General features: G+C 33.0%; 1 protein-coding gene across 2 annotated transcripts in view; it reads left to right on the forward strand.

Annotated features, from left to right (window-relative positions):
- The first annotated feature begins 162 nt into the window (after positions 1–162).
- LOC117107997 (neurogenic locus notch homolog protein 1-like) overlaps positions 163–12,651 on the forward strand; it is a 19,924-nt gene continuing 7,435 nt past the window's right edge. For both annotated transcript variants that reach the window (XM_033249814.1, XM_033249815.1), the window contains exons 1-13: positions 163–320; positions 1,187–1,291; positions 2,401–2,511; positions 2,919–3,017; positions 4,308–4,395; positions 5,913–5,977; positions 6,799–6,927; positions 8,465–8,554; positions 8,767–8,854; positions 9,312–9,373; positions 10,651–10,737; positions 11,766–11,855; positions 12,497–12,584. In XM_033249814.1, the coding sequence (XP_033105705.1) occupies positions 245–320; positions 1,187–1,291; positions 2,401–2,511; positions 2,919–3,017; positions 4,308–4,395; positions 5,913–5,977; positions 6,799–6,927; positions 8,465–8,554; positions 8,767–8,854; positions 9,312–9,373; positions 10,651–10,737; positions 11,766–11,855; positions 12,497–12,584 (1,178 nt within the window). In that variant the 5' untranslated portion in view covers positions 163–244. The remainder of the gene's footprint in view (positions 321–1,186; positions 1,292–2,400; positions 2,512–2,918; positions 3,018–4,307; positions 4,396–5,912; positions 5,978–6,798; positions 6,928–8,464; positions 8,555–8,766; positions 8,855–9,311; positions 9,374–10,650; positions 10,738–11,765; positions 11,856–12,496; positions 12,585–12,651) is intronic.

Consider the following 12,651-nt stretch of genomic DNA (forward strand, 5'->3'; position numbering starts at 1 on the left):
TATATATATATATATATATATATATATATATATATATATATATATATATAATGAAATAAATGTAAACATGAAATATAATTCGAATGCGCTGAGGCGTATGTGAACCGACTTTCATATACGTCCGCATCAGAGGATTAACTGGTCACAGAGGAATTATTCGCACGTCTGCTGTTACGTCAGTATCCGGGTACACAATCAAGTATATAAACACAGGGTGGTTAAAATATCGTTATTCAGTATACCTATGAAGATGGCCAGGACATTACATACCATTATCACTAGTTTGCTTTGCGCAGTCGCAGTGGCTCAAGAACCTACAAGTAAGTGTTTTTATATTGATTGTTACGTTTCAGATACAATTTGCAATTAACCAAAAACAAAATGAATGATTTGGAAATTAAAGTGTTTATAACTCATAGGCCGGCAGGCCTGGTATCAAGGAAGGCGATGTTTCCAATTAGTGAGTTGACATTAACCAACAGAATACTAGAAAACATGGTATTATAATAATGTACAGAAAGCTATGAAACCCCACCTGCCCAACCTCCCCATTTTCAATGAAAGTTCACGTTGTTTAGTTTTCTTAAATATAATTCCACTACGTAATTTAATATTATTTTATAATGGGAAATGTATATTATTAATTGATACAAAATTATATCATCTCCTGGAAAGATCTAGAGTATAACAACATCAGTGGCCTTGCAGGTAAATTACAGGGGGTTATGCAGACAACTAGAACACAAACCGCGATCTGTAAGCCTACATTGGTGGTCATTTTGGTCTGACTTCTCTGATAATCTCGATTCATACCTCGATTACAGTTAGGCCTGGCCTATTTCTTTTAAAATGATTCGGTTAAAACTTTGGCATAAGCAACCTGACATCGATCCAAATGCCTGTAAAGATTATTGTAAACTCTCCAAATATATGTCGGCATGCAAATTACAATTTGATAAATATTTCTGCAAATATTGGTTGCTGCTACTTGTTTATATTGTTAGGTTCATCATTAGGCCTCAAAGAGGTTACCATATGTGATATGAATTATATAATAATAATACAACACATTACGTAGACCTAATTCATCATGATTGCTAGATATAACGTATGACATTGCTAATGGTCACCAATAAACTGAGTAGATCCATGATACATACTGTGACCAAATATTTTGATATTTCAGCCCCAGATCGATTCCCCTGTGCAGAGGTACAATGTCCGACGGGATGCCAAGAATATGAATACAGCTTCGATACAAATGGCTGCGATGTGTGTACATGTAAATCAGGTAAAAATGACAATTTAGTGACAATTTTAACGGAGCACGAATAAAAAAAACCTTTAATGCTTTTGTTTTGCAACTAAAGTTTGCAAAACAAAGCTTAACTTGGAACCCTACCCCGTTCCCCATATCAAATTTTCTCTTGCGCTGAGAAATTTTCAAAAATTATTCAGTCTGTTACGAAAGCAAATGGCAATATATCTTTCACAAAATTTAAAGTGAGCCAATGTAAAGTTTGTATATTTTCATTAATCCCACGTGATTCTAAAACTTCAAGGTAATTGGCGTAGGAAGGAAACATTCAGAGGAAATAGAAGTGCGTAGGTACGCTTAGGCGTTCTGTGTTTCGAAGGCAATTATCTCATCACTTCACCGTTTATCCAATATCATTGATATTCTTTATTTCCAAAATAAATCTTAAGAATAACATTTTACAAAATCCATCAACGTGATAATATTTAACTGATGTGTTGAACCAACGGATTCATTGCCAATTAGATTCAGGACCTGTTTGTTTCACACTCTTTGAGAGTATTTCCTTTAGTTGGACTGTACATAGAAAAAAACAAATTTTAATACCTCAAGTGGAAAACAATTTTTATCTATTAGACCGACAAATAAAGTAGACAGGCCTCCAATTTGTATTAGAGATTTCGACTTGTACATAAATTCTGTAAATATCGGAGAAGTTTCACATATTGTAACTGTATAAATGTATTTTGAACACAGTATTTGTAAATGAAAAATTTACGTACAACCAACAGCAGGGATTCAACCAAGGTCCTCCCGGTCTCTCAAGTATAGTCCAGAGTCAATATCCATATAGGCCTACTGTAATAAAGAAAGTAGGCTAGCTCGTCTGAAATTCCAGTAGGCCTAGGCTTGTTATACTTATTCCTTATGTCTGTATTTTCTGTTATTTTAATTCAGTATTTTCCGAGAGATTGCCAATTAACTTTACTATTAAACGTTTCATTTTTCAAATATAATAAGAGTACCATTTTGTTTCATGAGATTTCGTGACTGAAAGAATGACGTAAATTATGTAGGTGTGTATGAGTTCATGGATTTCTGTTGCAAGGTTTATTATTTCTCAAAACAATGTGCATTCACAGGTACCGGCGAAGTAACCCGGCCACCTTGTCCAGAACTCGCCTGTCCATTCTATTGTCAGTACGACTACGCGCTTGACGAAAACGGTTGCGAAGTATGTGCTTGCAAAACCGGTAAGCAACCAGGCATCAATTTCAATATAAATTTTAATAGGCAACCAGTTGTTGTCCACAAGGCCAAACAGAGCATCCCTGCTCCTCTAAAGACAAGTATTGCTGTTGTTCAGCCACTTAACACCTAGCTCCACAGTTCAACAGCAGTCTCCAACCCACTATTATACGTCATCTGATTAATCGATTTGTTTTGTAGCAGTTAGTCTGGGTATGGAGGTGAGGATTAATTAAAAAAAGTAGAAAAGTTATATTCGTGCAACACTTTATTTTACCGACTGGTTTTCAAATAATAGTGTGTACTGCTTTATAATTAGTACCCTAATTAAAATACTTTTATCCTAAACAAAATACATTTATTGTTATGTAGTATTATTGATTGGTTTGACTACTTGATTGTATTTCTTTAGTGCCTGCAGTTTCTTGTTTGCCTGAGGAGTGCTTTTATGATTGTCCGTTTGGCTTTGAAAGAGATAGCGATGGGTGTGAAACATGTGCTTGTAAACCAGGTATAGTAGGCCAAGCATTATTATAAATAGGCCTATGTTAACCAATCTCCAGCAGGAAACATTTGGCACCAATAAAATGAAATTGGTATTCAGACTTCAAATGGTGAATTAAAATGCATCGTACCATAAATACAAACTATGAAATTGTTCCTATCTAAACTATACTGTAACAATGATTCTTAACGAGTGTTAGGCCTAATTAAGTTAAGAAATTGAATGTAATTAGGCCTATTGTCATGTGCGACTAGTTTCTTCATTCAAAACAAACGAATTGCCTTTAATTATTGTATACCTGAATATTAATTTGATATTCACTAACGACTTAAAATGTTTTTTCTCGTTGTAGTCCTATTTTTAATTCGCAGATATTTTAGCGTATTATATGTTTACATAGGCCTATTCTCATTGTGAATATACTTAAACTATTTAAAAAAAGGACATGGAAATAAAATTAAAAATGTAATATGAATTCACGATCCGCACCGCAATAAAAATAAAATATTCGTTTATCACGTACTCAAAGAAAATCGAAAACCATACCCCTCTATCCCGATACCTGCCATATGTAATTACCTACATCTTTCCTGTCAGTTTTCAAAGGTTACTTGTTCAGGAGAAACGTGGTCTAGCTCTATTTATATTTAAATACTTTACTTTTGGGGTTCTTCGATTCATGAAAAAAAGAATACGATATGCAATGTATGTATACCGGTACACACATAGGCCTATTTACTGTATTAAGAATGAGAAAAAATACCTGACCGTTTCCAGGGGCGAAACCTTGAATTTTGAAGAACTTGAGAAGTCGGGAAAGCCCATTTCCCGCCATTTAGAAATCAACATTTTCCCTGTAAGAACCTGAACCCGCCTTTCTCTTTTAGGTTCATTGAGAGCTGTATGTATACATAGACACATAACAGACCTATTTACTGTAATAAGAATGAGAAATTTTACCTGACCGTTTTCAGGAGGAGGAAAATCATGAATTTTGAAGAACTTAAAATTCAATAAAAGACACCTAGCTTAGAAGTCAGGAAAGTTCATTTCCCGCCATAATCTTTTTTGTGGTTTTGGGGGAAAATGTTGACCCCACCTCCTAAATTTTAACCCAGATAGGTCTACAACCTGATTCATATTCCCATTCATTTTACTAGTGCCCCCACCTCTCCGTTTTGAAAAACGTTCACGTTCCGCCGGCCCTGGTCGTCTAGCTTGTTAAACTCCTTGTTATGATCATTTTTCTTTTTACTTTTATTAAATAATGTGAACTGAATCGGTGATTTATTTCAGATACTAACTGCAGATTCCCGAAAGTGTGCAAACGCGACCCGTGCGCGCCAGGAGTGGTTTGTCCTTTAAAAATATCAACAGTATGTGTGTAAGTATAGGTCTACATTATGTAACATGCGTTTTACATTTTTTTAGTGTTTTTTTTTCATTTATTCAAATATTTGACTTAGCCCACACATGAGAAACAGGCATCATCCATGACGTGGAGCAGAAGCTTGATTACAAGTATATTGTAATCCATTCCAGGGTCATGGATTCAAATTATACAGACATATTTAAAACACCAGGATTTTTGAAAAAAATTGAATGAATGAATGAAAGAATGATAGAATGGATAAATGGCTGAATAAGCGGATAAATGAATGAAGGCGAACGGATAAGTGAATGAATGAATATGATTGAATGAATGAATGAATGAATGAATTAATTAATTAATTTGAATGAATGAATGAATGAATGAATTAATTAATTAATTAATTAATGGATGAATAAATGAATGAATGAATGAATGAATGAATGAATTATTGAATGAATGAATGAATGAATGAATGAATGAATGAATGAATGAATGAATGAATGAATGAAACAAACGAACGAACGGGTGGACGAACGAACAGATCGGCGAGCAAAATAACAAGTGCAGGAATGAATGAATAATGGAATGGATAAATAAATGAATTACACTTTTTTTAAGAACACATTTTATTCGAATTAAAAAAAAAATTAAGAGCAAAATAAGAACAAATTGAGGTTGAGGTAAAATGTCAAGGTCTTTATTTATTTTAAATAGAAAATCCAACAAACCTTATCTGTACCTTATTTGCTGTAGGTGTGGCTATGTAATACCCTCTATAATACAGTACAATATACTGCTGTAAAATAATAATTTTCTATGTTTGAAAAATGTGTAAAAATAAGAACAAAATAAATACATTTGAGCCTAACATCGAAAAAAAAAAAACACTGAGCCTGAGCCTAATTTTACTGGTTTTTATTTTAAAAAAAACCAGTGTAAATGAAATTATGAATAAACAAATGAATCAACAAAAGAATGGATGAATGGACGATTGTAGTGCAAATACGAATATCTAGGTATATCTCCGATCGCTTTTTTTTTTTTAATGTTAAGTAAAAAGTAAATCTCTGTGGTGTTAGGCAAGATTAAAACTTCTCTAAGTATGTCTTAACTGATTGTAATAAACAATATTGAGAAGAATTAAAGGAAGTCGAGTAGCAATAAAGGAAGTGTTAAACAGACGGATGAAATGATTTCCTAACTCAAAAGCAATAATCAAGCTGTTTAATACGCGTATAAATGATGAACATCCGGGACTTTGTGGGTCAGGAACTTCGACTAAATAGTGATTATCACCTAGCTTTGAGGAGATTTGTTTATATACATTTCATCAATCGCTGTTTTATTTTGAATGTAGAAAAATGAACTTTGAATAATTTTTTATATAGTAATTATCAATTTTCATTATTACAAATGCAATTATTAATTACGACAAATCTGTAGCGCTAGCAGCAACAACATTTCTGTATTAATGTATCAATAATGAATGATAAAATAAATTATATTAATGTATCATTCCTTTGTTGAAGCCCCAGCCACTGCGATTGTAGACCACACTTTTATGACATAGCTGGTAGGGAGGTGCAATGTACAGGTAAAATAGTGTTATTATCAACGTCATATATTGTAATTAACTTATTATTTATATTATTATTATTATTATTATTATTATTATTATTATTATTATCATCATCATCATCATCATCATCATCATTATGATAAGAGGAAAGTTAGAAGTGTTATTTTATTATTGACATAAAATAACTACATTTAAGATAGTATAATACATACTCCAAGTATCGAAATGCACGCCATCGTGTCGGGATTAAATATTTCGACATTAATTATGTCATCATCAGGAATGATGGCTACATTTATTCTTATCATTTCTTTCATCGTTATTAGACAAAATTACAGTTCACCCTCTAAATCGAGACCACCTTTGGGACCCTGAAAATTCGGTCTCTAATTAGAAGGTTAATTATGTGTTATGATAAAAGATTGTTAGTTGGAACTTTTAAATTGTTGTCTCGAATTAGAGGGGTGTTGGTAATAGAGGGGTCTCGAATTAGGGGGTGAACTGTACTATAAATTGTTTACGAGTCGCTAGTAGTCTATAAAACAGTGGGATAGCAAAACGTAGTGCTTTGAGAATAGTTGAGATTTCTATTATCTCAATCTTTCGAGCACACGGTACACTTAGAAGTGTACCGGATGCACAAAAAGCTTGTGATAATAGAAATTATTAAATTATTTTGTGCACACAGGACATTTCTTCAGGTGAACGACGCTTTATCTGAAAAGCTTGTGATAATAAAATTGTAACTATTCCCAAAGTGCTATACGTTTTGCTTTTTTTTATGTTCTATAACTTGTTATTATTTGAAAATGAAATATTATTTCTTATTACATAAGCTGTCAAACTGGACGCATGTGAGAATAATAATTGTCTTAATGGAGGTACGTGCGTGCCAGCTCCACGTACGATCCGAGGCTATATATGCGAATGTCCATCGTGTTCCAGAGGACGTCGTTGTCAGCGAAGTAAGTACGGTTCTTCATCTCAATCCTGTACAAAATCGTATTTTAATATCCTTGTTATGTATAAACTAACCATCTATAGAAATAGAGATTTCTTAAAAGAACTTGGGTGTGACTGATCTTTTGGAACTGGCTTACAAAGAGCTGTACACACAAACAATAACGTTTACCTGTGGCGCAATTTTTACATTATAAAAACAAAATATTTGATTTTCAACGATTTTTGTGGCGGCCATTTTTGTTTGAGGAGAAGTGGAATTACATACCAAAATATTCGATTTTCGAAAGTTTTTGTGGCGGCCATCTTGAATTTCAGAATGGTTGTCATCCTATCCTTTTGAAACAATGTTTATTGGACTCAGAGAGCCTAAACACAGATTAGACAAAAATAAACCATTTTTCATAGAGTAGATGTGAAATTATACTTAAATATTTGATTTTTTTTTACAATTTTTAAGGCAGCCATCTTGAATTTCAAAATTGGCTGACATTTTAGGTTTTCGAAACATGTCTCACTGAATGAACCCAATAGCATATACTTAGACATCAGATTTTCCCTTTTTCATTGAATGTATTATGAGCCGACATCTGAATTTGTTTATGAACTCATATCTGAATGTGTTCCGGCCGCCCCATTTTTCTGGAGGATCACCCCAGCTCATTTTTAAAATTTATACTCTGGTGATGCTAAATCAGTAGGACCCCTAATTTTCACTATACCGGTACTACATTATACAAACGGGCCATACCAAGCCCATTCTAAAATTTAGGGGATGCATTCGTTATTATGCTGGTTTTACATGCTCAGAATCATATACCGTACACTCCTTCTCTATTATTCACAGCCGGATTTCACCTCCACACCCCAACAAGTCTAGAAAAAAAAATGCATGCCGTACACTCCTTCGTTATTATTCACAGCCGGATTTCACCTCCACACCCCAACAAATCTAGAAAGAAAAAAAATGCTACTGATAAAATTGAGCTTGTATTGCTAAGCTTCAGTCCTGTTCTGACCTGTATTCTAATGGTCTTGTATTAGCTAATCACTTATAGAACTAGCTTAGGGGCCTATGTCTAAAATCTTAAACCAGAAAATAAAGAAGATTAAAATCACGGAAGAGGGCTTACCGCTGACAAATCAACCGGCTGCGTATATGAACTGGCCTGGAAAAATCTAGAAATACAACCGTTTTGTTATAGACTAATTTCTACATACCTCTACATACAAAACAAATAAAAGTAATATATGATTAAATTTAAAATGGATTGGTAATATACCGGTACTGCGTGCTACATGCTTATATATAGGACCAAAATTAATAACCATATTTGAGAAAAGTAAGCCTATACTTTTAATAAAACGAATTATTTTCAATCTCTACTGGCACTTGGATTAGCCACCAAACCATTTGTGAGTTATAATATTCGCCGTGTATTTAGCCAATAATGTTCTGGGTTAGAGACCAGGTAGTGGGTTAAGTTTATGGTCTGTCTTTGACGTTTAATTCATTTTAATTATCCAATTTTTCTTTCTCAGAAAAGTGTCCTGCTAATCGTTGTGATAAAAACTGTGAGTTTGGTTATGTCACTAACGACTGTGGCTGCGAGCTGTGCATATGCTTACCCGGTAAGTTTGGATAATCCATAGTTCTTCTATTTTTGTATAATAATATTTATAACATGTTGAGAATAATAAGTATAGCAATATTATGGTGTATTTTTTATTAAACGAACTTTCTAACTTTTCTATGAGGCTTTAACACTATTTGGTGACGTTTACACTATATTTGATGACGTAATAGATAAACATGATTATTATGTCTTTTTATATCCAATCAGAGCCATGCGACCCTCCATCCACGTGTTTAATTGATCCTTGTGATGATAGTATTTTTACATGTGATCTGACTCCAGATGCTATCTGTGTGTAAGTAACAAATATTATCATCATAATCATCATCATTATCTTTATCATTATCATCATCGCCGTCGTCATCGTCGTTGTCGGTATCGTCATCATTGTCATCATCAGAATTAACATCATATTTTTTCTCCTATTCCCAATACGGTAATTGTCGATTTCATGCCATCGGCAATTTAACATTAACTTACCTCTTTTGCTTCAACATAATTAATATTTTTTCGTCCTATGTATGCTTATCTCTGTCAGGCAACGATAAAAGGGCACATATATAACATTTCACTTCCTTTTTACTCTTTTTCATTGTTAGGGTGATCACTGTAGGCAATTTTTACGCCTTTTCACTCTTTTATATTTAGAGAGTATATACCATTTTAACCTGTATTATAATTAAATGGTGTGCAATTTACAATTAATGTAAATTTCATTCATGAATTTTATTGATATAAAAATATCTTTCTAGCGCCGACAACTGTAATTGTACCCAGGAATTTTACACAGTAGATGGTGATCTGGCTGTTTGTGGTAAGATTCAATTTGGTTTTTTTAAATGAAACATTTATAGATTTGGAATAATAATAATAATAATAATAATAATAATAATAATAATAATAATAATAATAATAATTATTATTATTATTATTATTATTATTATTATTATTATTATATAGCGCCCAATCCGCCACAAAGACAGAGTATGCTGATGGCGCTTAAATCCCTATAAAGACTGCGTTGAAAGACGTTTATAAAAACAGTTCACGAAAAAAAAGTAGTTACAAATCTCGTATCACCTTATTTTTTGACCTATAACTAGCGCCCTCTCACTTAATCATCGAGCCACTCCCCTATTCCATCTTCTCCCTCCCCTTTCACCCCTCCCCCACATTTCAAGACTGGGCATTAGAGACTAAATGGAGCTCTATCTTAGTGGTTTAGAATTTAGATGCTTGCCTCCCAACCCCATCTCGACTTCAATTCCTGTCCTAGTAACAAGAATTTTATTTCTATTTCTCAAAACCAACAACTCTAAGCCTCTTATGTAAAACATCAATGCTTGTCCTGACTATTGACAATTGTTAATATGCCTAAAAATGAATTGAAGACATAAAATACAAATTGCTTAATTATTGAACTTATTATTATATAGCGCCCAATCTGCCACAAAGACAGAGTATGCTGACGGCGCTTAAATTACTATAAAGACTGCTTTGAAAGACGTTTATAAAAACAGTTCACGAAAAAAAAAGTAGTTAAAAATCTCGTATCACCTTATTTTGTGACCTATAACTAGCGCCCCCTCACTTAATCATCGAGCCACTCCCCTATTCCATCTTCTCCCCTCCCCTTTCACCCCTCCCCCACATTTCAAGACTGGGCATTAGAGACTAAATGGAGCTCTATCTTAGTGGTTTAGAATTTAGATGCTTGCCTCCCAACCCCATCTCGACTTCAATTCCTGTCCTAGTAACAAGAATTTTATTTCTATTTCTCAAAACCAACAACTCTAAGCCTCTTATGTAAAACATCAATGCTTGTCCTGACTATTGACAATTGTTAATATGCCTAAAAATGAATTGAAGATATAAAATACAAATTGCTTAATTATTGAACTAATGTATATCATATTCTTGCATAATGTGTAAAAAACTCCATTACTAAGCCTCTATGTAAAGCATCTACTGTATGTTTGTCTTGTGAAAAGGATTAAAATATTAGGAATTTTCAACTGTCTTTAGTTAATATGTCTAAATACTGAATTGAAATTTCGTAATTATTGAACCATATTAATTATATTTTCACAGAATGTCCACCCGTCTTTTGTGACGTAGCCTGTGAATTTGGGAATGTTCTTGATGAAGATGGCTGTCCCACTTGTGAATGTAGAGAAGGTAGGCCTATGTATTTGGAGTTCAGTAAATATGTTATGCTTACTAATTCATGATACCATTAGGTACATAAATAAAGGATACAAGAAAAACAAATAATATTATTAATTGTATTGTTTTCTTTATATCCCGTGAAAGGATTATGTAATAATGACTAATTGATTAACTAATTACATAATGAGTAAAATATTTTAAATTAGGCCTATATATCATGTCATGATTTCATAATAAAATATTCACCATAGAAACTATGATGTTAGAATTTTAGTCTATTTATTGTAAAACATTGATGTCCACCATGTAAATATGCATATAACATTTTTTTAAAATTTTACCAACCTGAGGGGCTCACAGTGTTAATAGTAATGATGATTATAGTGATGATGATGATGATGATGATTATGATAGAGATGTTGATAATTATGATGATGTTGGCAATTATTATATTTATGATGATAACGACGATGATGACGATTACGACGATGAAGATTAAGATGATGATTTTGATAACAATGATGATGATAACGACCTCAACGATACGTGACGATGATCATCATAATGAATTTGATGAGAATGACGATGTCAATGAATACGATTATAGAGGCATGTATGTTATTATCGACTTCTGTCATGTTGATATATAACAAAAATTTAAGTTACCTTTCAAGGTTGTGTATGATTATGAGGATGATTACCATAATGGAAATGATTATGACTGTGATGATGATGATGACGACGACGAGGATGATGATGATGATGGCGGGAAAGGATGATAATTATTCCTCATAAAGATAATAGTACACTTTAGTTTTCCATTCCCTTTCATTTTCGTTGCTTATAACTGCTGATGATTATACATAATGGAAATGATGATGACACTGATGATGATGACGACGACGACAAGGATGAGATGGCGGGAAAGGATGCTAATTATTCCTCATGATGATAGTACACTTTAGTTCTCCATTACATTTCATTTTCGTTGCTTATAACTGCTGCAGCCTACATTTATATCATATCTCTTATTTCAGTAAATTGTACGCTAAATTCCTGTGAGAAATATTGTCCGTTTGGTTACGTCACTGATAAAGATGGCTGCGAACTGTGTATATGTTTACCAGGTATTGATCCTCGTTTGACGTGTATTAACATAACTGTACCTATATTCTTAAACGTCTGTAACGAATTAACCATACCACTTTGCAAGCCTCTTTTTACGTTGTATGCCTGTTATAGAAAGATAACCAACCAACTTATTAATAAATAATCCTAGCTTTGTAACATTTTTGTATTGAGCAATATTCCTTTTTAGTATTCAAGCTCCGTTCTAGTGCACATCCATTTAAACAAAAATCAGCCAATTCATGATCTCAGAAAAAAAATTATTCTGAAAATAGTAGTCTGTAATAATATTACTATGAAAGATGTTGCGCACATTCTAATAATGTAGAGTTACTTACTTTCTACGTTGTGTCTGACCGTAACAATTTGTGCCAGTGTAAAATATGCCTTATTTTTATGTTTGGATCAATAAAATGTACAGTAAGAACCTTTTGACTATGAGTTCTATGATAGTGTTTTAAGTTTGAATGATTGTGATGTTTTATTTTTATTACGTAAACGAAAAATAAGAACTACGAGTTCTAACTTCGATGATTTTTTTCAAACGTACTGCAGTACATTTCCATGTCAGGTAGGGCGAAATTACACCTATGCGTAATAGATATGCATACCTAATAAAGTATTATATATCCTTATTCAGAGCCATGTGACCCTCCACCTCCGTGTTTTGTTAATCCCTGTGATAAGCGTATCTTCACGTGTGATCTGACTCCAGATGCTATTTGTGTGTAAGTATTTTATTAGAAAGATCATCATCTACTCTAGTTTCGGTCACTTTAAATATTTGTCTATATC

This window comes from Anneissia japonica, unplaced genomic scaffold (assembly GCF_011630105.1).
Source record: "Anneissia japonica isolate Jap-2015-1 unplaced genomic scaffold, ASM1163010v1 scaffold287960_len3192837_cov198, whole genome shotgun sequence".
In the NCBI taxonomy this organism is placed as follows: Eukaryota; Metazoa; Echinodermata; class Crinoidea; order Comatulida; family Comatulidae; genus Anneissia; species Anneissia japonica.